This window comes from Copadichromis virginalis, linkage group LG15, assembly GCF_057382275.1.
Source record: "Copadichromis virginalis isolate Kocher_CV1m ecotype Utaka linkage group LG15, C_Virginalis_male_GT1.1, whole genome shotgun sequence".
NCBI lineage: Eukaryota > Metazoa > Chordata > Actinopteri > Cichliformes > Cichlidae > Copadichromis > Copadichromis virginalis.
In genome coordinates, this window is record NC_140632.1 from 10,933,891 (window position 1) to 10,957,607 (window position 23,717).

Here is a 23,717-nt window from a genome sequence, read left to right on the forward strand (position 1 = left end):
AAAATATATTGGTTAGTGGTTGCTTGCAGTTGCTTGGTGAAATTGGTTGCAAAAAAACCAAAAACCTCGTTCTGAGTGCTTTGGTCTCTCAGCAGATTATGGCGAGCCAGGAAAGCCAAATATCACCAATTATCTCCTCAAACCCATCTGTTGGCTCAGCTGGCTTGCTGGCAATCAAGTTTAGCAATCAGCCTTTATTTGGTTCATGTCAGCTGGAAATATTTCCTTCAATTCCCCCCAAATACTGGAAATACCTTACAATCTCCCAAATTAAATTTGAGTTGTCTCTTTTTTCTTAATGAACAGATATTTGTAGGTTTTTCCACTATATTTAAGTATTTAATTCATGTCATAATTATAAAAGCAAAATTGCACCAGCTTAATGAAAGGAGCAACTCGTCTCTAAAAGCAACTGGTTCGAGGTCTTGGCCATGATCCAGTTACTTGTGAATAAATCTGCACTTTTGGAGGTTTAGGGGCCGCTGCTCTTATTAATTTCATTTTTAATCTGTGTAGCACACTGAGAAATCATGGCTTGTGTTCAACCGTAATCAAATTAAGCTAACTCGGTTATTGTTTTACAGAGAACAGGACTCCGATCAAGCAACCTCAACAACAACAACAACAAACCCTGAAACATAACATTAGATTTTTATTAATTCAAGCAAACTGTTACAGTAAACAGTTACATAAGTTACATGGTATACAGTATTGATCCAATCTTTTTTTTTCCTCCTTTCAACTCCCTCCCCCCCAGCCAAACATAGAAACAGCGAATTCATACAAGCGCAGGCAAGTAAGTAGTAACAGCACAATACATTCATCAACTCAACGATACGTTTTGTACGAACAATAAGGCAAGTAGAAGAAAAAAACAAAACGAACGAACGGAAAAGGATGGCAGACATTTCCTTTCAAATGAGCCAAAACAAGGCAGAATGTAAGCTTCTTGTCTTACGCCTCAAACGGCAGTACTACGCAGAGCTGTAGTCCCAAACGAGGTAAGGCTTCCCGTTAGTGAGCAGTTAAACAGTAAAAGGGCATCTGAGAGAAAAGCTGCCATCAGTGACGTTGACTGGTTTGCATCTGGTGTCAGTCAGATTCCCAAAACTCGAAAAAGTTTCTCTCTGTACGCTGTATTTTATTTTATTTTTTAATAAATCAGGGATAATAAGAGAGGCAGGAATTCTGATGTTTATCTACAGAATCAAGTTGCTTCCACCGTCCATTTCTGCGGCAACAAGCGTGAGAAAATGAAGGGAGCTCGATATAAACAATGGCTTAGTGTTTCTCTTTGACAGCGCCTGATGTCAACAATAGCAGAAATGGCTCCTCTGAACCCAGACAGCTCAGTATCTAGGCATACATTTCCCTGGGGTAAAGGTTAAATGTAAGTGGATGGATATGCACACATGTGACCAAAGCAGCCATATGGTTTCCCCCATCATTTCAGCCATACAATATTTATCACATGACACAGCAACACAATCTTTTGCTTGTCCTTAGTGGTAAAGTCATTCCTGATAACAAAAAAAAGTGTGTGGGGGGGTGACGACAACCCAGCCTGTGGTCAGGGTTTGATACTACTGGCCTGTTAAAACAAGTGTTTCAGTTGTACTAGGTAAATAAAAGATGATTAAAATAAAGCAGCATTCACTCAATGCCATGTTCAGCAAAACCATATTGGAGAACTAAAGATAGATGCAACATGCCTTCATTTGTTCTTTTCAAATTTCTTCTTTGTTTTTGTTTTTCCCCAACATCAAGGTACAGATAAGAAACGAAAACAAGTGGCTCTTCAAAAAAGTTATCTTCGTGTATACCGATAGTAAACATGAGGGATTTCATCACAAGAAATCCAGCCGAAACAAAGTCGCGTGGTAGGTGCAGAAGAATGAATTCGAAAAAAGAGAGAGAGAGAGAGAGAAAAACGACTCTTGGAACACTAGAAAGACCGACAACGGCGACGTGGAGTCCCTCCACTGAACACAAACCACAACGAGACAGACATATGACAAGATATAAACAAAAAAAAAAAAAAAAAAAAAAGAGAGAGGAAAGGTGGTCGTAACGGTGTTTCGGTTCTTTGATGTCGAGGTGTGGAGTGCAGGGATGCGATACTGCTGGAGGGTGGGGCACCTCCATCCTCCCGGTATTCCTTCTGTTCTCTCCCTCGCTGCCGTCATTCCATCCAGTCTCCTTCGTCAAACTCGGACTCGTCCTCGGAGTCGGAGTATTCCACGGCGATGCGGCGTGACAGGATGGTGGCCACATCATTACCCACTCGCTCGTGCTTAGCCTCTTGTTCTCGCTGCTCCTCCACTTTTCGCAGCTGTATGCCTGCAGCAGGGAAACGGAGAAAGATGATTACATATCATCGCTCCTGAAACTCCCGATTAGGATTATAACGACTACAGCAACAATAACTTGGATATAGATGTGTATTTATCCTGCTTTATTAAAATGTATTTATGTGAAATATTAAAAACTGGTCTCCGATTTGATTAATCTGAATGAAGCTGGATCTTATAGACACTGCGTGACACTATGTGCGCAGCACCTGCTCCCACTTGCTATTTAAATCTGTTTGCAAGTGCCAGCCAATCAGAAGAAAGCTTGCTTAAAGGGAGGGGTAGGAGAGCTAAGAATGAGAGGCTTGTTTTATACAGTAGATGAAACTGAATGCAAAGCTAATCTAATAGAGACCAAGCTAGGTGTTCTTTTCTCTAACCATTTAGTGTGAAAAATGAATCCTATGGTCCTAGAAGAGTAATGTCCAAATAATTTCCCCCAGGGATCAATAAAGTATTCTGATTCTGATTCTGATTCTGAAAAGGGCGGTAAACAAAAGAGTGGCATCTTCAAAGTTATTTCACGGCCTTCTTTTACAGATTTACAAAAATACAGTTATCTATGATGTAAGACGAGAAAAGCAGCAAAGATTGGAGGAAGTTTTGCTTCAAGACAGGCTTAAAAATATCTGAATATATTCTCTTATCATCACATGCAGAGCTGGCATTACACAATCTTTTCAAGATTTGGAGGCAGTTAAGCTGCTACTATGAAAAAGTGGTCACAACATGGTTTTAAAGAACTATTTGCACATGCATTCACAAACACTTCACCTTTTCTGATAGCCTCCAACAGGACACTGCGTGCATCGCTGATGGGTGGCAGATTGGCTGGATGGTGCCTCTTGGTCCCCATGTCGTGGACGGCGTGGGGGGGAGGGGAGGCCATGGCTCCTGCTGAAGGGAAGGCGGGCACAGGTGGTGGCCCTGATAGGCACGGTGATGAGCTCCGCGCTCCTGGGAGGGGCAGGGGAGGTGGTGGCGGTGGAGGAGGCAGGATGGTGCTGTCTGACTGAATACCAGAACCCGAGGATGGACCTTTGTCCAGGACCTGCTGGAAACGAGCTGGAGATGAGGAGTGGAGGGGAGGTGCCACGGGTGGAGGGGCTGGATGGAGAACACCCGGGGCTATCTGGAGGGGAGCGGGGGGAGGCGGGATGGCTGGGGGATGCTGTTGGACTGGTAGAGGAGGAATAGGAGGAGGAGTGCCGCGCAAGCCTGTGGAGGGTAAGGGTGGAGGAGGAGGGGGCAGAGGGGGAGGCGGAGGAGGAGGAGTGTTGGAGTTGTGGCCTGCTGTCCGGGCTGGAGATTGGGGTCTGCTGTCGGAAAAGCCCGAGCTGGAGCTGGAGGGAAGAAGAAACACGAATGAGGTGGAGGCAGTGGTGGTGCACTGCTGCGGCTCTTTAAGCCTTTCAGAGTACCTGAGAAAACGCTCACCAACAGGTAAAAAGGAGGCTGGACTTTGGTCACCATGTGCTTCATGTGCAAAATTTGAGAGATAATTGAGGTAACTTCAACTTTTTCCACTTGGGAAGATTGTTATATGCCATAAATTCTCTCAAAACACAACACCCACCAAAACAGCTTGTATATACATGTGCACTTCAGTTACTAGTTTTTTTTTTTTTTAATTAATAGTTTGACAAAATACATGAAAACTGTATATAGCGATAGAGGTTATGAAATGTAAACATGCCAAAATATTATGGTTCCAGCTGTCTGCAAATTGTCTAGTTTTCCTTTAGTAATCTTGATCATTTAAAAGTGCATTGAACGAGTGTATGCAGACGAGATCAAGATGATCTGGTGAAGTTCAATCTGAGCATTAGAATGGGGAAGAGAGGAGAGAGGATATCTGGTACGAGGAGAACAGTTTAACAAAAAACCATTGAACTAGCAGCTTAGTCAAGCCTCAAAATTGACTAATATTTGCTCCACATTTTGCAGCGCTGAGTGTGATCAGCAGAAGAGCACATTCCACCTGGCAGGGACAGTCTAACACCAGGCTTTGCATTTTCCCAATTAAACTTTCTATGAAACTAATTTGACTCAGACTGCGAAAGAAGAACATAGCTGCTTATTTATATCCATGACATCCACCTTTTTAGCCTCAGACCATCTGTAGCACATCATGCATAATAAAACCCCCCCATAACTCCAAAATTATCTCTATCATCTGTCTGAATTTTTAAATCTGTCACCGACAAATGCACGTGTGCCAAGTAAAACGGAAAGCCTGACTATTGTAACGACAGAAACTGCCTGTTCACAAAAGGTGCATGTCAAGAGCCGAGTTTGTTTCGTTCTTATCTTTTCAATTAAAAATGTGCAGCAATGCGTCAGAAGCAGCTGCTGGGAGTGTGGAAGTAACCATAAATACAGCTGCTTTGTGAAACTGCAGAGTTGTCACAGGAGCATGGATAGAGTGACGAGGCCAAAGTATTTCCACTTCACTGTCAGTTCAATAAATTAGAGGTTAAAGATCACCGAGCAACCGGCTTATTGTAACTTGCACATTAAAGACAAGAGTGTGAATAACAGTGGCCGTTCACTGATGCCAAACCTGCGGGGGTTGGTACACCGCTAACACTGCGACACAGAGGAATGTGTCCACAATCAATCCTCCTCCTGTGGTGAAGGAGAAGGGGAAAAAAAGGCACAGCAGGAGGAAGAGAAGACGGAGGAAAAAATAAAGTGTGGAGTGTTTCCTCTCAGGACAGCAGTGCTACTTAATGTGCTGTAGTAAAGGAAAGTTTTCAGAGGAGGTGAAGCGAGAAAATGAGATACAATGGAACATGGTGACGGGAACTTTTAAAATGGCAAAAAAAAAGGAAAATCAGCACGAATTAAAGGTCAGAATAAAGTAAATAAAAGAGCAAGAGGAGAAGGCAGATGCAAGGGCAAGTGCAAAAAAAAAAAAAAATCAATGCAAGATTTCTCCAGTGTTACCTTAATCATTCCCTCTGATCTCTTCATCCTTTCAAAAACAGCTACATAAGCGGCCAATATGTGCAGCAGAAAAACAACCTGTAATATGTTCAGTGGCCTTAACAAACAGCTGATCCTGCCCTTCAACAAGCCTTTTTCTTATTTTACTTCATCTTTGTTCCACACACTCTCAAACCACACATTCATCAACCTCTTCAGAACCAGTAATTGAAGGTCGGTCTATGATACTGACAGATGTGTATGAGAAAATGAGATAAACAAGGCTAAGAGATGGGGAGGGAATCGCAGTAGTTACAGATAATTCCTTAGCACTTTTTTAAACTGCTTGAAACACACATTTATGTTTTAGGTGTAGGTAGAACAACAAAGTGAAAACTGAGGCTGATGACTCACCTGATCACAGAAGGTGGCTTTATCTCTCCCAGTGGGTGCATAGGAGGTGGCGGCGGTGGAGGGTCGTGAGGTCGGGAATACATTCTGTCCCCTGTACGGTTAAGCAGTTCGTTCATCTGAGTGTAGGGCAGCGCCGCCAGTGAGAAGGGCCCGTCCAAATGCTCCATGTACAAATGAGTCCTGAGCAGAGAAACCCAGTCATTCATTCACACTGTGTTTGTGTGTGTGTGCAGTTTTGTGTTCTTTGCACTTACTATTCTTACCCGCATAAAGCTCATCTGTCAGAACTTAAATCATGTCACTTAAACAAAACCTTACATATTCTGGGTAGGTGGAGGTGCTGTATATAGAACTGAGGTATGTTCCCAATCATTTTACCTTGTGTGTGTAAAATATTTGTAAAGGATTAAACAAAAACAAACAAGAAAAACAAACACAAAGCAAACTCACACACAAAAAACAGAAGATATACTAATACTAATATACTAATTATATTTACTGTGGAGTTTGTGTTTGATTAAACACAGCACTAAGACTTTTTGATGATCAGAAATTATGTAGTAATTGGGTCATGGAATTCACAGAGTCCAGTAATCGTAGCCAGCAACACAAATATTGAAAGCCAATATTTAGTATGAGCACCTTTATTCTCCACTACAGCCTGAACCTTTCTTGTCATTTCTTTAAGTCATCTTCAGGAATAGTTCTCCAGGCTTCTTGAAGGACATTCAGAGCTCTTCTTCAGATGTTAGCTGCCTTTTGTTCTGTTCTTTGTCAAGAAGATCCCACATTGCCTTAATAATGCTGAGGTCACGGACCAGTATGCTTTTACTGTACTGGCAGCGTGTTTGGAATCATTTTCATGCAGAAAAATGACAAATTAATGTTTTCACTCAGAGACCATCTAGATGGTCTTGTATGGGGGATCAAAATCTGATGGTACATTTCTGTGTTCATAATTCCATCAATTTTGACAAGATCTCCAACAACACTGGCTGAAACGCAGCCCTAAATCATGACAGAGCCTCCACTGTGTTTTACAGATGTCTGCTGTGCCTCTCTCCTGATCTCCACACCGATGATGATTCGAAAATCATCGAAAAATGTGGAATCGTCACCACATGAAACTTGTTGTTCAGTTGGCATACCTCAGCAGTGAGCGGCTTCTTGACCAGCTGAGGGTTTAGATCCATCTCTCAGGTCCTGAGTCCAGTCTTTGCAGGATTTCTTTCTTAGAACAATTTTTAACTCTTCATCTGCTGGGAATAGTTTTGTAGGCCTACCACGTCTTCATTTCTCCTCCACTTGTTTAGTTTCCTCGTTTTAAGGACACTAAGCCTGAAGAACTATTGCGCAAGACCTTTTTTTTTTTTTTTTTAATGTATGAGGATGACTGGCTTCTTTTAAGCAAAATACTTTTAAAAAACGACGTGTGGCACAAGACCTGCGCTCATTATGTTCTTTAAGGTCATGTTTATGGTTTCTTCTGGCCATTACAGAGATCTGGTCACACAATATACATATACACATAAAAACAAGTAAGTAATAATAAGTAAAGAGGCACTTTTCATAAAACAAACGTATTCTCACAGGCCACAAAAGTATACACTTCCTGTTTCCATTTCTCAGCAGTTTAGAATATTTTTTATTCACAAGAATGAATTTCTGCTACAATTATTCTGTTGACAATGCCGTTGCAGTCTAGGTGAGTGCCCATCAAAAGACACTGTTATCCACAACATTGTAAATCAAATGCCGACAACCACATCTACGGTCCATTTGCTTGAAATCTATTCTCATCAGTGCTCGCAGAAAAGATTTTGTGTCAGCTATCCACGCTACTGACAAATCCAACAAAACTACCAATTTGCATAAAATGTTTTCTTATTAATCACATTGACTGGCAGGGAAATTACTGAACACGAGTGGCACTGCAGCTCTGAGGCACAATAAAAGCAATCACAACTTTGAAGGACCTTAATCATCCCTTTTGTGGCTGCATTTCCCCAGTGCCACAGAAGTGTAAATTGCGTGAACAGATTCTCTGTGGACAGGACACTATTTATTTTTGTCCATAGGATAGATTTAATCCTGCAGATGAATCCGTTTTTATCAAGTTTTTCAGATTTTCAGCTCTCGTGATGTAATGTGCACGTCATTTCCACCAGGTGACACCTGACTAACTAGTGCCGTCCACCTTCACTCACCTGTTGTCGTGATAACCCGCCGATCCGTTGGCCTCTCTGTGTTTGTCTTCAGGTAAGTCCTGAGCGAGCTCTGCCCCCAGTGCCAGTTTCTGCCACTCCTTCTTACGATCGTGAGGTGCTCGCGGTATCTTCTCCGGCTCGTGTGGACGGTCGATCGCCTTCAGCTTTAGAAGAGGAGGCGAAGATGGTGACGGGGATGGAATAGTTAAAAGGAATAATGGGAAGTGGTGGATGAATCCACATGAGGTGTTTTGGGGATGACAATGAGGATGAGAGTGGAAGGAGAAGAGCAGGAGACAAAAAATAATATTAGCCATTAAATATATTTTCCAAAACTGATGGATTGTTAAACATTTGAACGACAGAGCTTGAAAATTACAGTCAAGATTTATCAATGCAGAAGTAGAAAGAAGCGTTCACACACTCAAACAACCAAATCCAAAACTTAATAACTGATCCAAACTGTCCCTCTTTGTAATTTACTTTAAGGTGCCAAATAAACATCAACCTACCACAACAGTCTTAACAATATCTGTGCTTTCTAATCATCTTAAACTTAAAAGCACATTTTTTTAAAGGGGTAGCGCTTCACAGAAAATACTGCATCACACAAGCTTGGGAGCAGGGAGTGCTCATTGACTGACTGAATCAAATTGTGGGTAAATATTTTTTTTTCCCCAAAGCTTAAAAGTCTATAAAGAAAGATGGGTAATATTTTGTGATAATCTCGTGCCCATCGTCAAACAGCAATCCCTGACTCCCAGATTTCAGCATGACTGATTTGCAACAGAGGGAAAAAAAACCAGCAGCAAGCTGCTGAGGTAGAAGTTTGTTCTTTTTTTTGTTTTTAAATCAAATAATCGCTGTTTTTTCACATACCTGCCCTGGAAGGTCTAAGTACCTATAGACCTGATCATACATGCGGGGGTCCTGCAACTACAAGAACAAAAACAAAAACCACAAGAGAAGCACCAGGGGTGAGGGGACGGGGTTCAAAATAATCAACACGGCACAGGATTGAGCACAGCGCTGCTGCACACAGTCAACGGGGACAAAAACAGAGTGGGCGGTGAGAAGTAGGACAAAAGGGAAAGAGGGGGGAAAAAAAGTGCTGTTAAACAGAAAAATGACAACGTGCACAGCGCGGGGGACGTCACAATGGCACGCAAAGACCCACACACACCCACGGTGAATATAACAGAGCGCCGCTTCATCCCAAACAGACAGACTAAGGCAGAAAAGGAGAGATCTCACTGGAATGGGGGGAGCAAATCTACAAAGGTGTGTTTCTACATGCGATGCACAGCAACAACCCACACTGGAGAATGACATGCAAAACAGAAAATGCACACACTCGTGCTAGCCAACCCAAAACAATGAGAGAGCAGATTATATTAAAGAAGGGCAATAAAAACATAAAGGGGACTTTTCACAGTCAATCTAAATATAAAGATATGCATGAAAACACTTTACAATCTTTAGTCAACTTAAACCAGCTAACAATATAAATCAATGTGAAAAATTATTCTCAACGCTAAACATAGACAACTGTAATAAAAGCAAACTTACGAACTAATAAAATAAAACATTTATTCTGCAAAAACTGGATAAAACAAGTGAGTTTGGCTTTAAATATTATGTTTCTACTTTCTATCTTCTTGTGGTGCTCAGCTTATTTGCTTTATTAAGGACATGCATGTAAATTTTCACAAATATATTTACAGTCGACAGCTGCGTATAGCGTAGATATTAACCAATACACCATTAACTTCAGTTTGCAATTAAGAGTGAACAGCATATTGATTCAGGGACTCTTTTCAGCTGCTGGTCTATACACAGCTGGCACTTTGGAGAATATTTACAGTATGTGGGAGCAATTGTGTTCATGATAACGAGGGATCATGTCAGCCAGTACAAGTGCATCATGTGGCTGTGATTTAAAGAGTTTTACAAGAAGAGGGGGGAGGACTGCAGCACAGGAACACTGTTTTTTTTTCTAAGGCTACACAGACAATACCTGTTAGTGGGATGCTTTTATGATGCATTTTTTGTGCCTTTTTTTGACATTAAGACAAAAAAAGAAAGCACAGACATGCTTGTGTGTTAGTAATTTAACAAGACGTATTTGTGCTGATTATAAAAACACAATCCGTTTCAAATAAAACTATTTACAACACAAGCCGATATTCAGTTAGGGTATCAAACAATACCAATATTATATCTAGCTGTAGACGTACCAAACAAGAGTGAGTGAGTGAGTGAGTGAGTGAGTGAGTGAGTGTGTGTGTGTGTGTGTGTGTGTGTGTGCGCTCAGATGAAGCATGTTGGCTGAGGTGACAGGTTGTGGACAGCATCTTCTCTGGTTTGGTTAAATGATGCTGATTTTGTTCGCTGAGAGAATAAATTCCAACTGTAACGCACATCGATTCGGTTCTGAATCATCGTGGCCTATTATCCCTGATGAGGCATCGACTGAAGAAAAGCATCTCCGCTTAAACACACACAGTCAGACACACAACCGCCTCCTCCTCTGCTTAAACACATTAATATATCTTAACTAAAACTTTATTATTTATTAGATTGTCAAGACCTTTTACCGTGTCTAAGCTGCGCTGGGCCTCCAGCTGCAATCATCGAATCAGTTATGAGTTTTACTTTTCCTAAACTCGGCTTCCTGAAAGGTTTTCAGTTTTAGCCTCGTGGCAATATAACATTAAATAACACTTGAAATAAAAATAAGCTAATGTACTATAAAATTCCATCTATGGGTCTATAGACTATAATGAGTGAATTTTTTGCTTTAATGACATAAGAAGAAGGGTTGGCAGGAAGGACAGGTGGCAGTCAAACGTATAGTGTGACACAAACCGTCCATCAAACAGAGTGTCTGAGTGATGGCTTTAATGCTGTAGTGCAGCAATCAATGTGAAAATAAGTTTTTGTTTTAATGGAGGGGAAAATAGCTTAGATAGTGTTCGTACAAGAGAGAAAATGAGACATTTTTTTCTGTGAGCGTGTGTTTGTAAGCGTGCATGTGTGAGTCACAGCTGTTATATATGTAGCTAATTTTCAATGGGCTGTGTGCCTCTGCTAGGTCGTCATCTTTCATCTGAATGGACTGGTACTGGCAGAGGAAGTGCCGCTGTGTAAGCACAGTGTGTATATGCAACACAGTGGTTATAGATTTATTTTATATACAGACTGTATTCCTGTGTGCACACCTGTGTCCAGACCGTTATACACACTACAGGCATCATTTGTGCGATCATTTGTGCGTATAGTTTCAACTGACAGACTCAGCAGAATCGTGGCTATGTAACCCCCCCCCCCTCCCCAACCCCCATCACAGGAATGCCCACAGAGGCATTCAACCACTGCTGACAATAACGCTAACCTCTCACAATATGCACACATAGCTGCTGCTGCTGATCTTTGTAAAATAAACCATTTGGATGCAAATCCTTAATGAAGCCTCATGTCAATACTGAAATAAAGTCCTAGCAAGGTGAAGAAGGCTCAAAAATAGCACGAAATATGAAACGTTACTGATGCCTTTACTGCAGCAAAAGCAAATGTCTTCCTGTACAATGCACTCTGACGTGTGCTTTTCTCAGTGTGCTTTTGTAACAATCCAAGCAGAAGACGTCCCGCTTTCATATGTCCTTTAGTGTTAGTTTGACCAAACCACAAATCAAAAGACATGTGGAGGCAAGTCAAAAGCACTACCAACTACCACACAGGTAAGTTACTGCTCTGAGTTGTTTTGCAGTTAGTATAGTGAGTTCTCAGCGCTGTATCCCAAATTCCTTATTTTCAAAAGGTGTGCACTGACACGCCTACAGGTATGGCTTGAAATTATTCATATTTAAACTCAAACAGTACACATTTTTTTTTTATGTCATTGTTCATTGCTCATCGTTAGACTGCACTAAAGACGTAAACATAAAGTATTATTAGAAGATTAGAGTATATTAGAGTATATTATTATTAGAGTATATTATCTAGAAACACACAAAAGATGTTTTACTGAGCAGCATATTTTGTGTGTGTTAAAGCCACAGCCGTATGTATTTAAAGCTCATGTAACCACAGGCTATGTTTAAAACTTGAGTTTTGTCATCTGCCCTTTTTTGTAGATTGTTGGTAAAAGGCACATCAAGGGCTCTTGCCCCCCCCCCCCCCCCCTTTTTTTTTTTTTCTTAAACAGAACTGGGATGCAGGTAAGTGTTAGAGGGTTGTTAGTGATGGGCTTGAGGTGGGCAGCTCACTTGCCCAAAGCAAACCAGAGGGGGGAGTGGAGAAGTGGGAGGATAGAGAGGGCTGCAGGCCACTGCAAAGCAGAGCAGATGCTCTGGTGGAGGTGGAGAGAGGACAAGGGAGAAGCTCTTACCTCTGGGGGAGTAAGGGAGGGAGGAGGGGTTTCAGAGAGGACTCTTATAAGGCTCTTGGGACACACAAGATAAGGCATTTCCAGCTGCACAGAGTTAGATAAAGATTCAGAAAATAATGTAAAAGCAATGGTAGAGAAGAACAAGGACAGTGGAAGCTAGATCCTGAAGCAGGATCTTGACTGAACTTTACTGTTAAAACATTACTTGCTTTATGCTTTACATAGTATTAGCACTTAGCTCAAAATTTAAGCTAAAATGGAATCAAAAAGCTGTAAATTGACTGTAGACAAGCTGAGTTCATATAAATATAGCTAGTAAATTGGGATAAGAATACTGCACTGTCTGCTTGTCTCTTTTTTGCTTATTAGCCATTGTTGCTATTGCAGTAACAAGCTATTAAACTAACACAGCTCCACTAGCCTGCAACAAGCCATAAGAGCAACAGAAGGAGGTGTACTGTTATGAGGCAGGTGGCAGAATTATGCCTTGCGTTGTAGGTGCAGATGTCTCCTCTACATGTGCCATAGTATCACAGAAATTCGATTAGAAATAAACAGTTTCTCATACCAGTCTCCTAAAGCAAAACATCTTGATAGTTAAGGCTCTCTAGCATATATGCAACAGTGACTGCAATGTCGTTTCAGAGTCATTACATTTACTCGGGATGACTTAAGCTTCATGAGAACCTGAAAACAGTCACAGATCTGCAGCTGCATTATCAGTTGGTGAGCAAAAAAGTAAAGGACGACATTGTCAGTGGAGACATGAAAGTGACTTTTCTATATCATGTGTTTAAAAAAAAGAAAAGAAAAAGCCATTCCAGTCCCACTCAGGAACAAATGCTAGAACTGCCCACTATTAAACAACCAACACCCACTGGTGAACTGGGAGCCATGTGAAAAAAATGTATTCCTGCTTATAGGGAAGTATTTAAAATTGGGGGGAAAACATCAATAGATATCTGCTCCAGCCACGAGTGCTTTAATGAGACAGGAATAGCAGAGGAAGAGCAAAGGGGATTCTTCATAAAGGGGATTCAGATGTTGGAGATCTCAATGCCTAGTGGACCCAAACACTGATCTCAAAGAGAAACACACGATTTTACGTCTTTCTCTCTGTTCATGTTCTTCTCATTCGCTGAGACTTTCACCCTCCGTTTCCTCTGACTAGCTCAGCACATAGTCTACTGCTAATCCACTGAGGCTAACACAGAGGCTAATGAGATTAGGAAACTGCAGGTTTCTTCCCCCCCTCTCTCTGCCATATGCTGCTTGTCATTTATCACTGGCTTCTAGCTGGCTGGGCCTGTGAATACCACAATTTGTTAAATGTGGCTTCAGTCTAATGATTAGTGATGTGACCATGTAAGAAAATAGTTTGGGGATGAAGAAGATTAAATACAGTGCTGGGAAACACTTACATGTTTGAGATCATGAAACTAATTTATAATATTAGTTAAAGATAACAGATTTAATACAAAATGTAGTTAATTAATGAAATCATCATTTATAAAGTGGGAAAAAAAACTATCCAAACCCTCAGTTTTTAGCTTTCAGGCAGTTTTCCTCGTTCTTACTTTAATCATTCCTTCAGCTTTCATATGCTTACCACATTTTCCACGGCCGTGAATGTGACCTTTCAAGTAAACTTAAGACTTATTTAACTTTGTCTTGATTCCTTCTTTGATTATTCTTAATAACAACCCTTACAAATTGAGTTCATTCTAGCACTGACATTTTAAAAACAGGAGACATCAAGGTTGCTCAAGAAACTGACCATTTACTTTAATAAATATCAGAAATGTAATTTGAAAAAAAGAAAAGAAAAAGAGGTATTGCTTAAGGCGCGTGTTTAACATTGATATCGGTTTCATTATTCTGGCCACTGATCTATGATGGATGTCCTTGTTGTTACTTTGTTCAAGGAGTTATTCACTCCCAGCCTTCAACATCGTGAGCTGAAATAATATATGTAATTTTTTTCATTTTTTGTAGTTTAAGAAAGAATGCAGACGTGACCGAATCAGCTAAGCTGAGTCTCTGTTTGAAAAGTACAATAATTCAAAATACCCACTATACAGTATATGCATCAGAAAGCTTCTATGTTTAAATATGTGTGATGGCAACGAAAACTATATTTCTAAATGATTATTTATTGACTTTTTGTGTGGATTAATTCTCAGAGCAAAAATAAGCAACCTGCCTGGGGACTGCATTTAATTCTTTTCAAATTTGAGACTAATTGCAGTGAAGGCAGGTTGCTAGTGTGAAGCAACCTGCCTTCACTGCAATCAGTCTCAATCTGACTCAAGATTGTGCATCCACACAGTGACAAAGGTTGGTGGCAGTAATTTTGGCTGTCCTAGTCTCCAACCACCACCTTCACTAGTGTGACTGCAGCCTAGATATACTGTTTTTATGTTATTATAATATGTTATTTAAAATTAATGTCAAATGAAAAATGTAATTAGAACTTTTGCAGGTTCAGTTTGAAAAAAAAAAGAAAGAAAGAAAAAAGTTTAAGGTTTAAGAGTTTTGTTCTTCACGGTACAACTTCATCTGCTACTCCAGTTTCATTTACTAAAAACTATGGCGTTCACACCAGATCACCATTAAGGTCTAGAGCAGTACATATGTGACAAGAAAAGCCATCAAACAAAAAACTAAACTAAATAAATAAGACGAATTTAAAAATATAATTCAAGATAAACAACACAGCTGCTGCAGCCAGAGCCCAGAAGCATAAGCGTAATGTCTTAGTATCTCGGCATCATCATTAAGAATATATCTGACTTTAATTAAAACTGTGCATCCATTAAATAAATGTGTTATTTAGATGGATTCTTCTGGCGTGTAAAATAGTTTTAGGCTTAAGTTGCAGTGTTAAATGATGTAAAGAAAATTATTTTAACTATTAAGTTAAAATAAATATTTACAATACTTACAAATATTTTATAAGGCCAATGAGAGACCTATTAAGGTTTAGTGCCTTTTGATTTAGGATTAGGTAGCTATAGATAAAAGCTATTTAATTGTTGTATATTTCAGTTGCTTGCAGCTAGTAAGGAAGAAAAAAAAAAAAAAAAAAAAAAAGGAAGCACTTAATAAAGTTTCTATCTAATAACTGATGCTTATGATAGAAAGCAAAACAATTTACACAGTCTGTAGCTCCACAGACCCTCTTATTATCCACACAGCCCCAAATTATGGTCACTTTGTACATGTTGATCTATTATCTTGAACAAAACCTGCTCCGTGATAAAAAATGAACTTGAAGCTTCCCAGCTAATGTTAATGTTGTCAGAAAAAAATAATTCAATTTGGAGGAGCAAAGCGTCTGCAAACTTCTGAATTTTCTTCTGAAATTATAAGATGAAGTATCAATGGTAAACATAATTACAGCTACAAATGCATAAGCACGCACACACACACACACACTGAACCCCATGACTGAGAGGGCCATTAAGATGATGTGGCAGAACCACTCAATCAGCAAATTGATGAAGTGTAAAGTTATCAAAGATCTAAACCCGGAATTTATGTGTGTATATGCGAGTGCTTTTTCTATCCTTAATCTTTTCAATGAGTGATTCTGCATGCTTCCAGCGCGCATGTATGCACGTGCACCTTCTTTGAGCCATCTTTGTCCTGTTTCTCCATGTGACCATGTATCCACCATGATGATTACACAAACCACCATATATGTTTGTGTAATAGCTCTATTCCTCCATATATCCGGTTCTCCCTGTGAATATCTTTAAGGCCTTTCCATGGGGTCTGTCTAAGTGCCATTGTGGTGAGAGGGAAATGAACATGGCTTTACAAGCTGAGCCCACCCGGAGCTTTAATTAGAAGGAAATCATTGGAATGAGCTCTGGCTGCAAGCGGTCATATCAGCCTAACCCTCTGGAGCAAATAAGCTTTACCTAATGTTGCATGTTGTAGCTTTCTGTTTCATTTACTGCTTAAAAAAAAAAAAAAAAAAAAAAAAAAGTGCACACAGACTAGTAAACAACCACAAATATCACTACAGTTACTCTTATTCTCTCAATCCTCCAACTAATTCTCAGCAAAACTTGTCCTCTGTGCGTCATTCCCACAATCATTAAAAACCTCATAACCAGCAAATTATATCCTCAGTGTTCACATAAACCCTCAACAGAAAATCTCTTTACTCCTCAGTGACATGATTGTAATGAGCTTTGATTGACTGCGAGGGGGCAAAATGGGGAGCATGCACCGCTTCCCACGCAGGAAAATGCAAGCTGGTGCTGATTAGAGCTCCTGATGCTGAGGGTGGGAAACCCCTCGGTTTGAGTTGGGGGGGGGGGTCATAACTCAGCACTTGGCGAGGAAGAGCCAAAGCCACATAATTTAATTTGTCTGTGTAAATACATTGAAAAATAAAAACAACCTCAGAATGCAAATGCTTATAGATATTCCTCATGAGGCTACGAGTGACTGTTTATTTGTCGAGAAGAAGAGACGTGACGCACAGCGCAGGGGCAACTGAAGACCAGATGCTCCCATTAATTAGATGTAATGATCACACAAGCAATAACTAAGAGGGTTGACAGAGGGAAGAGTTTATAATCTATGAGTGGTGACTAATTAACTCATTTGGATGTGTGGTATAAAGCCAGACCTCTGAATCTATTAGTGAATCACCCTGCCAGTTTTTTCAAGCAGGACAGATCAATCTGTATCTGTGAAGCCTCTTCGCTCTTCTACTCGCTAACCTCCGTGTGCTGCTGCCTGTCATAAACGCCTCCGTCTACGGCAGTGCACTCGTAAGCTGCTGTGTGAAAAAGCAAAAACGCAGCCGAACCTGTGCTTTTTAATTCTTCTAGACTTACCTTCTGTTTCCGCCTCTCCTTCCTCTTGTCCTCTGTGTCCTGAAGCATCTTTTCTCTCCACAGGTCAAAGAAATAGGATGGATTGGTGTAGAACTTTAGACCCTCCTTTCCATCGTCTCTGTAGACGAGCAAAAGAAACCAAGGAATCTGAGATTCGTGATTAGCAAATTTCAAATTAAAGCTCATTTATTTTCCTCTGAATCCCTGTTGGGGTATGTAACCTTTCATTTAAAAAAAAAAAAAAGAAACATCACTTTCTTTTCTTTAAGCATTTACTGCTCCTAAAACTTATTTTCATTTTCAGCGAATCTGCTCGCTAATAACTGGATTAAACATTTGATCTATTAAACACAGTGACAGCTTTTAATGTTTTCCTCCCCGTAATTTTACTAAGACAACACAAGACCAATTAAAGCAGAATATTCTAATGTTTAAGGAGCTAAAAACCAAAAAATATTTTGCCATCCATTCCTGAAAACTGTGACCCAAATATCAAAATACTTGCAGGTTTTATTTTTATATCTCCTGAATAATTGTTTCAGTGCTTCACAGTGTAGGCTGGCAAGAGTGAGAGGAGGCACAAGACAAACTGCAACAAAAAGTCATTATTCTGATTTATTTGCTTTTTTTTTTTAATGAAGAGTTTCCAAAAATGCGGGAGCTGCAGAAGTTGAACATCACTGAAACTCAAGAGCAGAGGATGAAAAAGGAGGGTAATGTTTATTTGCTTGTGCCCCTGCTCGTCTTTGTCTCTGTTCCCTGTGAAAACAAGCACTTGTCATGAATAATAACTAATGGTGTGTGTTATCATTCATTCCCAATTCAACTCTCATTCTCTTTCTGAATTCCTCAGTAGCATTACAGAAGGGCACGGTGGCTCGTGGTGACTGGACGAGATCAGTGCTGCGAGTATAAGGAGGGAAACATAAAGGGACATCTGACAGATGCAGATAGTTATCACATAATATCATTTCCTCTTGACAAGGAAGTAATCATACACAGGTGCCCCCAACATGCCGCCTGGAAATGCCATTTGATATCAGTATGGGGTATGACTAATTTGCTCTGCTGATGTCTTTGTCCAAATAAATTCAAAAAAATCTTTCACTGGTGTTTAACTCATCCGTCCAGAATGTTTTTAAAATAAATGATTATTGTCATCTGCCCTTTTTTGTAGATTGCTAGTAAACATGGAATCTTTCTGGCATGTAGTCACCAATGACTCAATGACTAAATACTACTACTACTATTACTATGGTTTCGTTTATCATGTTGTTCTTCATTCTCTCCTCGCTAGCAAAGGCAAAGCTGTATTTACGTATTATCACCTATCACCTGTTCATGTGCATAGCTATATTTTTTGAAAATGTGTGTCTAACACAAACCTGTATCATCACACTAATAGAGTAAGGTATCCACATATAGAGCCAAGCCGAAAGGTGACGTGAGGGTGAATTAGAATTGCGTAGCAGCTCATCTGGCTCAGTTTACAAGTCACTGCCCGTAAGACAGCAAATGTGACTCTGGCCTCGAGCACAGTTTGGATGAAGTCCCATTTGGGTAATCTCTGTGTCCAAGTTCCTTGTGAATTATATAAGGATAGACAGACAAATGACAGATGCCTGGCTGTAGAATTAGCTTGTCCTTCATTCGGATGAGTTAAAACCTCCACGTGTGAAAGTATGTGTCCGGATATTGATACAGACCCAGAGAAGAAATATGAGCTTCTGAAGGCTACTCAAGAGAGAGTATCCCCATGATGAGATACCGAGTGAATGCTGAAAAGAGAACTCTTATTTTTAACCTTTTAAACCTCGGCCAAACCAGGAGCAGGAACTGCGTCGGCTGAGGCTGTGTGTCCAGACCGTTCGGTAGTCCTAAGGTGAACCTGTGAGCACTTGCATTCACCCGCTGTTGCCCACGCCTAGGGAGTCAATTATTTGGCAATGTCATGTTCATGAAAAAGCGAGGCTTCAGAAGGCAAGAGTGGAAAGTTTAATGATATGCAACACAATAAAGGGAAGAAAAGCTTCTGCGGTGTGCACTGCAGGTCCTCTTTGAGAGTTAAAGTAAATTATTATGCCTGCTATTTTTTTGTGTAGTTGAGGTGCATGTTTATGTTGTGTATGAGAAAGAGAAGCTCTTTTCAGGGTGGATCTGAGAAGTAACGGCATAAGGAAGTATCCTAGGGAGCCTCTTAGTAGAGAGAGTATAAATACAGGAAAAAAAGGGGGTGGGGGAGGAAGGACAAGAGGAGGAGGGAGAAATCTAACAGCAAAGAAAATTCAAAAGATCCCAAAATATGGCCAGATTCTAATTAATTAAACAGAAGAATGAAATCACCACCCATGACAATCCTAATCATTAAGCCAGTGCTGATGAACAAAAGATAAATAAATAAATAAAAGCAGCTCCAGATGACTCCAATGACTGTAGATGCCAGTCTTTAGGTCAAAGGAACATCTAGTAGAGAAACTGTTCTCTATATAACGGCAGTTACATCGAACACACTATTGGACTATGTGCCCAAAGCTACCCTATCACTTACTGGAAAATTGAAATTATTTTTTCAAACATTAGCTGTTAACCTCTTAAAATAATAAATGAGAATAAATGAGAATTCGTTTTCTGCTAGCGTGACAGCAAAGCACTTAAGCGAAGCAGAAACCTGTACCCGGCTCTCCCCCGGTCTAGGCCACGTCAAGGCCCATGGGTTAAAAGCACAGCAGTGACGAGGTTTGTACACCTCAGCCTACCTCTCTCTTACAGTGCACGCATCTCTATAAGCACATCCACCAACAAAGATTATGTTTGGCTTTTAACCTTTTTTGCAAGTGGCCCTGTCAGGGGGAAAGCATTAGATAGAAAAGGAGGGGAAAAGGTGAGTGAAGAGTGAGGATGAAAAAAAAAAAAGGAACAAAGTGAGAAGGTCATAAAATAGAAGAGAGAAAGTGCTGCCCAGCAGAACTTTTTATGGATTATTCATCTTTAAATGCCTCGCTCTTCTTGCTCTCTTCGCCCCCTACTTGTCCACAAGAGCCAGGAGAGATGCCTGGTGTCAAGGACTGACAAGCCTGCCAGTAATAATAAAAAAAACAAAACAAAACAGTGTCCTCTTGAGTTACACTTTAAAGCCAACCCAAAAAAACTGTCCAGACACAAACCACACAAAATAATGTTTAACTGTTTATCCATTCTAAATTTAAGTAAAACTGCCACATCAGCATCAGTGTCTTGTTTAATGAAAGCTTTTATAATGGTAGGCACAACCGTAATACGAGTGAATGGGCCGAATGAAAGCTGTAATTGAGGACCGTTTGGGTACATTTTGCTGACACAGTGGGGTGCAATCAGCCTCTTCTGGTGCCCATCAATAAAATACGAGCGCAATAATGTTTTCCGCTCTCCAGAGACAGAAAACACAGGGTAAACTTCTATTAACGGGAAACATCTAATTGTAGGAACAACCCCTTCTTTTGCAAACCATTTCCAGAATGCTAAATTAAACATGTATTATAATTGTAAAAAATACAAATAAAAAATACTGGTGGTTGCCAGTCCCGCCCTTTAGACTCCTAGTAAATGCACCTGTGATATCAATTTGAAAATCTTAGGTGACATGTTTTCATAAGATTTTCAGAAAACTCGAGGTCAACATCACTGATATTCATATTTGTGTGAGATTTTTAGGAAATGCACCTATGGTATTAATTTAAAAATCTTGAGTTATCGTGTTCACAAAGTTGTGTCACACACTACCCCAAGCCTATTCAAATGGCGGCCCGCGGGCCAAATGCGGCCCAGAAGCAACCTGCGAGTGGCCCTGCCTGTGGTCCTGGCAGAAACACAGAGAAAACGCAAAAAATTAATTCATTAATTAATTTTAAAAAAATTTAAAAATTTAAAATTCCCACAGCGTAGTGTAGACTGTGAATGCAACACTCCTAGTAGCCTAGCAATATTTAACCCACAATGCACCGTGATGTAAACATATTAAACAATCATCGTAATATATGATGCGACAACAGCATGTCTTTCTCACTCCAAAAGCGCAAAATTGACAATGAAAACTGTCGGTTTAACCCTGCCTGGACTGACAAATACTTATTCATTTTACCGAGTTTAATAATCTTACAACCGGAGTTGTACTACCATGGTGAGGGTCCTGTACAGCCCAAGAGAGAGCTGCAGCATCTTTCCTTCGTGTTTGCTTCTTGGCGAAGAAGAAAAGGCCTTTCACAGATTCTGAAACAGTGAAATACTGCATGCTGGCCGTGGTGGATGCGGTGAAAAGTGATGAAAAAATTAAAGTAAGTGTGACATCTGCTATTAAAAACGTACCCCTGTAGGACAGTTCAAATATTCGTAGAGTTGAAGTTCTGGCGTCAGACGAGTTTGAAATGCTGTTAAATGACCTGAAGAAAACTGATAATGCACAGTTGTGCGTATATGTCCGTTTTTTGGATGGGAAATTGCTCGGCTTACTACCGTTAGAGGGACACACAGCTGGCGAAATAATGTTTAAGCTCTTTTTGAGGAAAATGGTCTGGATATGAAGCGTGTCTGTATACTTGTGATGGATGGGGCTCCATCCATGGCAGGAAAAGTGAGTGGTCAGCGAAATATTTATTTTAATTTGAAAGGGAATTATCAAAATGTTTTTTGTTATTATTATTATTATTTCAAATGTGCAAAAATAGTTTAGTTATAGCTCCCTTTTTTTTTTAAATGGACCTTTTGGTGTGCATTTGTGAGAGGTCACCAGATTTACAGGGGAAAAGGAATAAAAAAAAATTACTTGTTTTTCCAGTACAGTTGTGTGGGTTTGAAATTGATCATGATCTGCTGCTTACTGGCTTCAAAAAAAAAAAAAAAAAAAAAAAAAAAAAATACCTGGCCCAGATAAATTCCTCGGTTTGAAAATCTGGCCAAACTAACTTCGTAGTTGAATAGCCATGCACTACCCGCTTGCCCACTTGGTGGGATGATGACAACATCCCATTACCCCATCAGTCTTTCATGGTTGAGAAGTAAAAACCCCAATACAATAGAACCAGTTACAATGGTTTGCAAAAAGGATCCCAGAGTCAGTGAAACTGGCTGGATTCAGACCTGTAGGGTGTGAGGATGTTGAGCGGTGGGGGCTGCTCGCAGGTGTGGTACGTCTCCTGCAGTGGGACAGGCAGAGACGTGCGATCAAACAGCTGCTGGTCCTGAACAGTAGAACTCCTGAAGGCCTTCCTCATGGTGATGTCCTGAAGAGACACTGGGAAAGGAGGGACAGATGGAGAAAAGAGAAGAGAGGGGAAGAAAGCAGGTTCTTTGTGAAGCATCTGCCACATGTATGTTTGCTACCTCTATGAAGGTAGAAGGAGAGACAGCATTTTAAGACCAACGCTTACTGCTGTTTGACTGTACCTGCCTAACAATGTTCAGAAAACACACACACACACACACACACACACATCCCAACCAACAGGCTCTTTGTCTCTCTCATGTCATTGATGAACACAATAATTAGCATCTGGTTCCGTCTCCTCATTATCATCATCAATCTGACATCATCAATCAAACAGTCACAATCAACATTACAGCAGACTAAACCTATTATAAACCACTAAGCGTCCTCCCTCAGGCTAACGCTACATTGCTGTCCTAACTGGTCGTCTTCAAGTCCCTTAAAGTAAACAACAACATGATGAACAAGATAAGCTAGGCTAGGCGAAGCTAAGGTCGTCTCTCAGAAACCGTAGAAATGATTGCCCTTCTTTCATCCGGGAATAACTGACATTTTCAGAGGGCAATAAAAAAAATAATAACAGAAGAAAAACACACACACACACACACACACACACACACACACACACACACACACACACAGACCAATGCTAACCCTCAATCTGGTAAACAGAAAGTCTTGGAAAGAGATCTAGAACGTTGCAACTAGATCTGAATTATACATGAGGAAGTGACAAATGGATGTACTTTAATGGTGCCCAGAAGAAGCTCAGGAAAAGAAAAAAAAAAAAGTCATGGCACGGCAGACCAACAAACATGACAGAACGAACGTACAATCTAAAAAACACTGCAAGGAAATCACTTATAGTCATTTAACCATTGCCTCAGCAAAATGAGATAAAGCCCAGTAAGGGTCTACTAACACAATTCAGTCCTCTACATTGCAGCAATGCAGCTGGATAATGACTTCCACAGACTGTCAGTGTTGTGACATACCAGCCACCTGAGGCACTGAAGTATCATTATGAACAAACACCATGAGGGAGCTGAGCTTTCGTGAGTAACACTCTGCAAGGGAGATAGGAGGCCATAGAATGCAAGAGGGAGATAATAAAACGACTTGGACACACCAGAGCCGGTATAATGGCAACAGGGGACAGACAGAGACGGAGAAAAGATGTACCAACAGTAAAACAAAGTGCAGCAGCTGACATGAAAGAACCATTCGTAAGAAATACTGGCAAACAAATGGTGAAAAGAGAGGAAATTTGAAGAGAGAAAAGACCTAAAACTAACATGGGAATGTGCAGCGAAAGAGAAGGAGGGAGCCGTA

General features: G+C 40.4%; 1 protein-coding gene across 4 annotated transcripts in view; it reads right to left on the minus strand.

Moving 5' to 3' along the window:
- Positions 1-627: 627 nt before the first annotated feature.
- The window catches only part of wasf1 (WASP family member 1), a 63,397-nt gene continuing 40,307 nt past the window's right edge, over positions 628-23,717 (minus strand). For 2 of the 4 annotated variants that reach the window (XM_085431877.1, XM_085431878.1), the window contains 8 exons: positions 22,259-22,412; positions 17,147-17,264; positions 12,291-12,374; positions 8,780-8,836; positions 7,901-8,064; positions 5,694-5,873; positions 3,126-3,694; positions 628-2,340 (listed from right to left, as the gene is read on the minus strand). In XM_085431877.1, the coding sequence (XP_085288003.1) occupies positions 2,183-2,340; positions 3,126-3,694; positions 5,694-5,873; positions 7,901-8,064; positions 8,780-8,836; positions 12,291-12,374; positions 17,147-17,264; positions 22,259-22,412 (1,484 nt within the window). In that variant the 3' untranslated portion in view covers positions 628-2,182. The remainder of the gene's footprint in view (positions 2,341-3,125; positions 3,695-5,693; positions 5,874-7,900; positions 8,065-8,779; positions 8,837-12,290; positions 12,375-17,146; positions 17,265-22,258; positions 22,413-23,717) is intronic. The other 2 variants (XM_085431879.1, XM_085431880.1) reach the window with 2 other exon arrangements.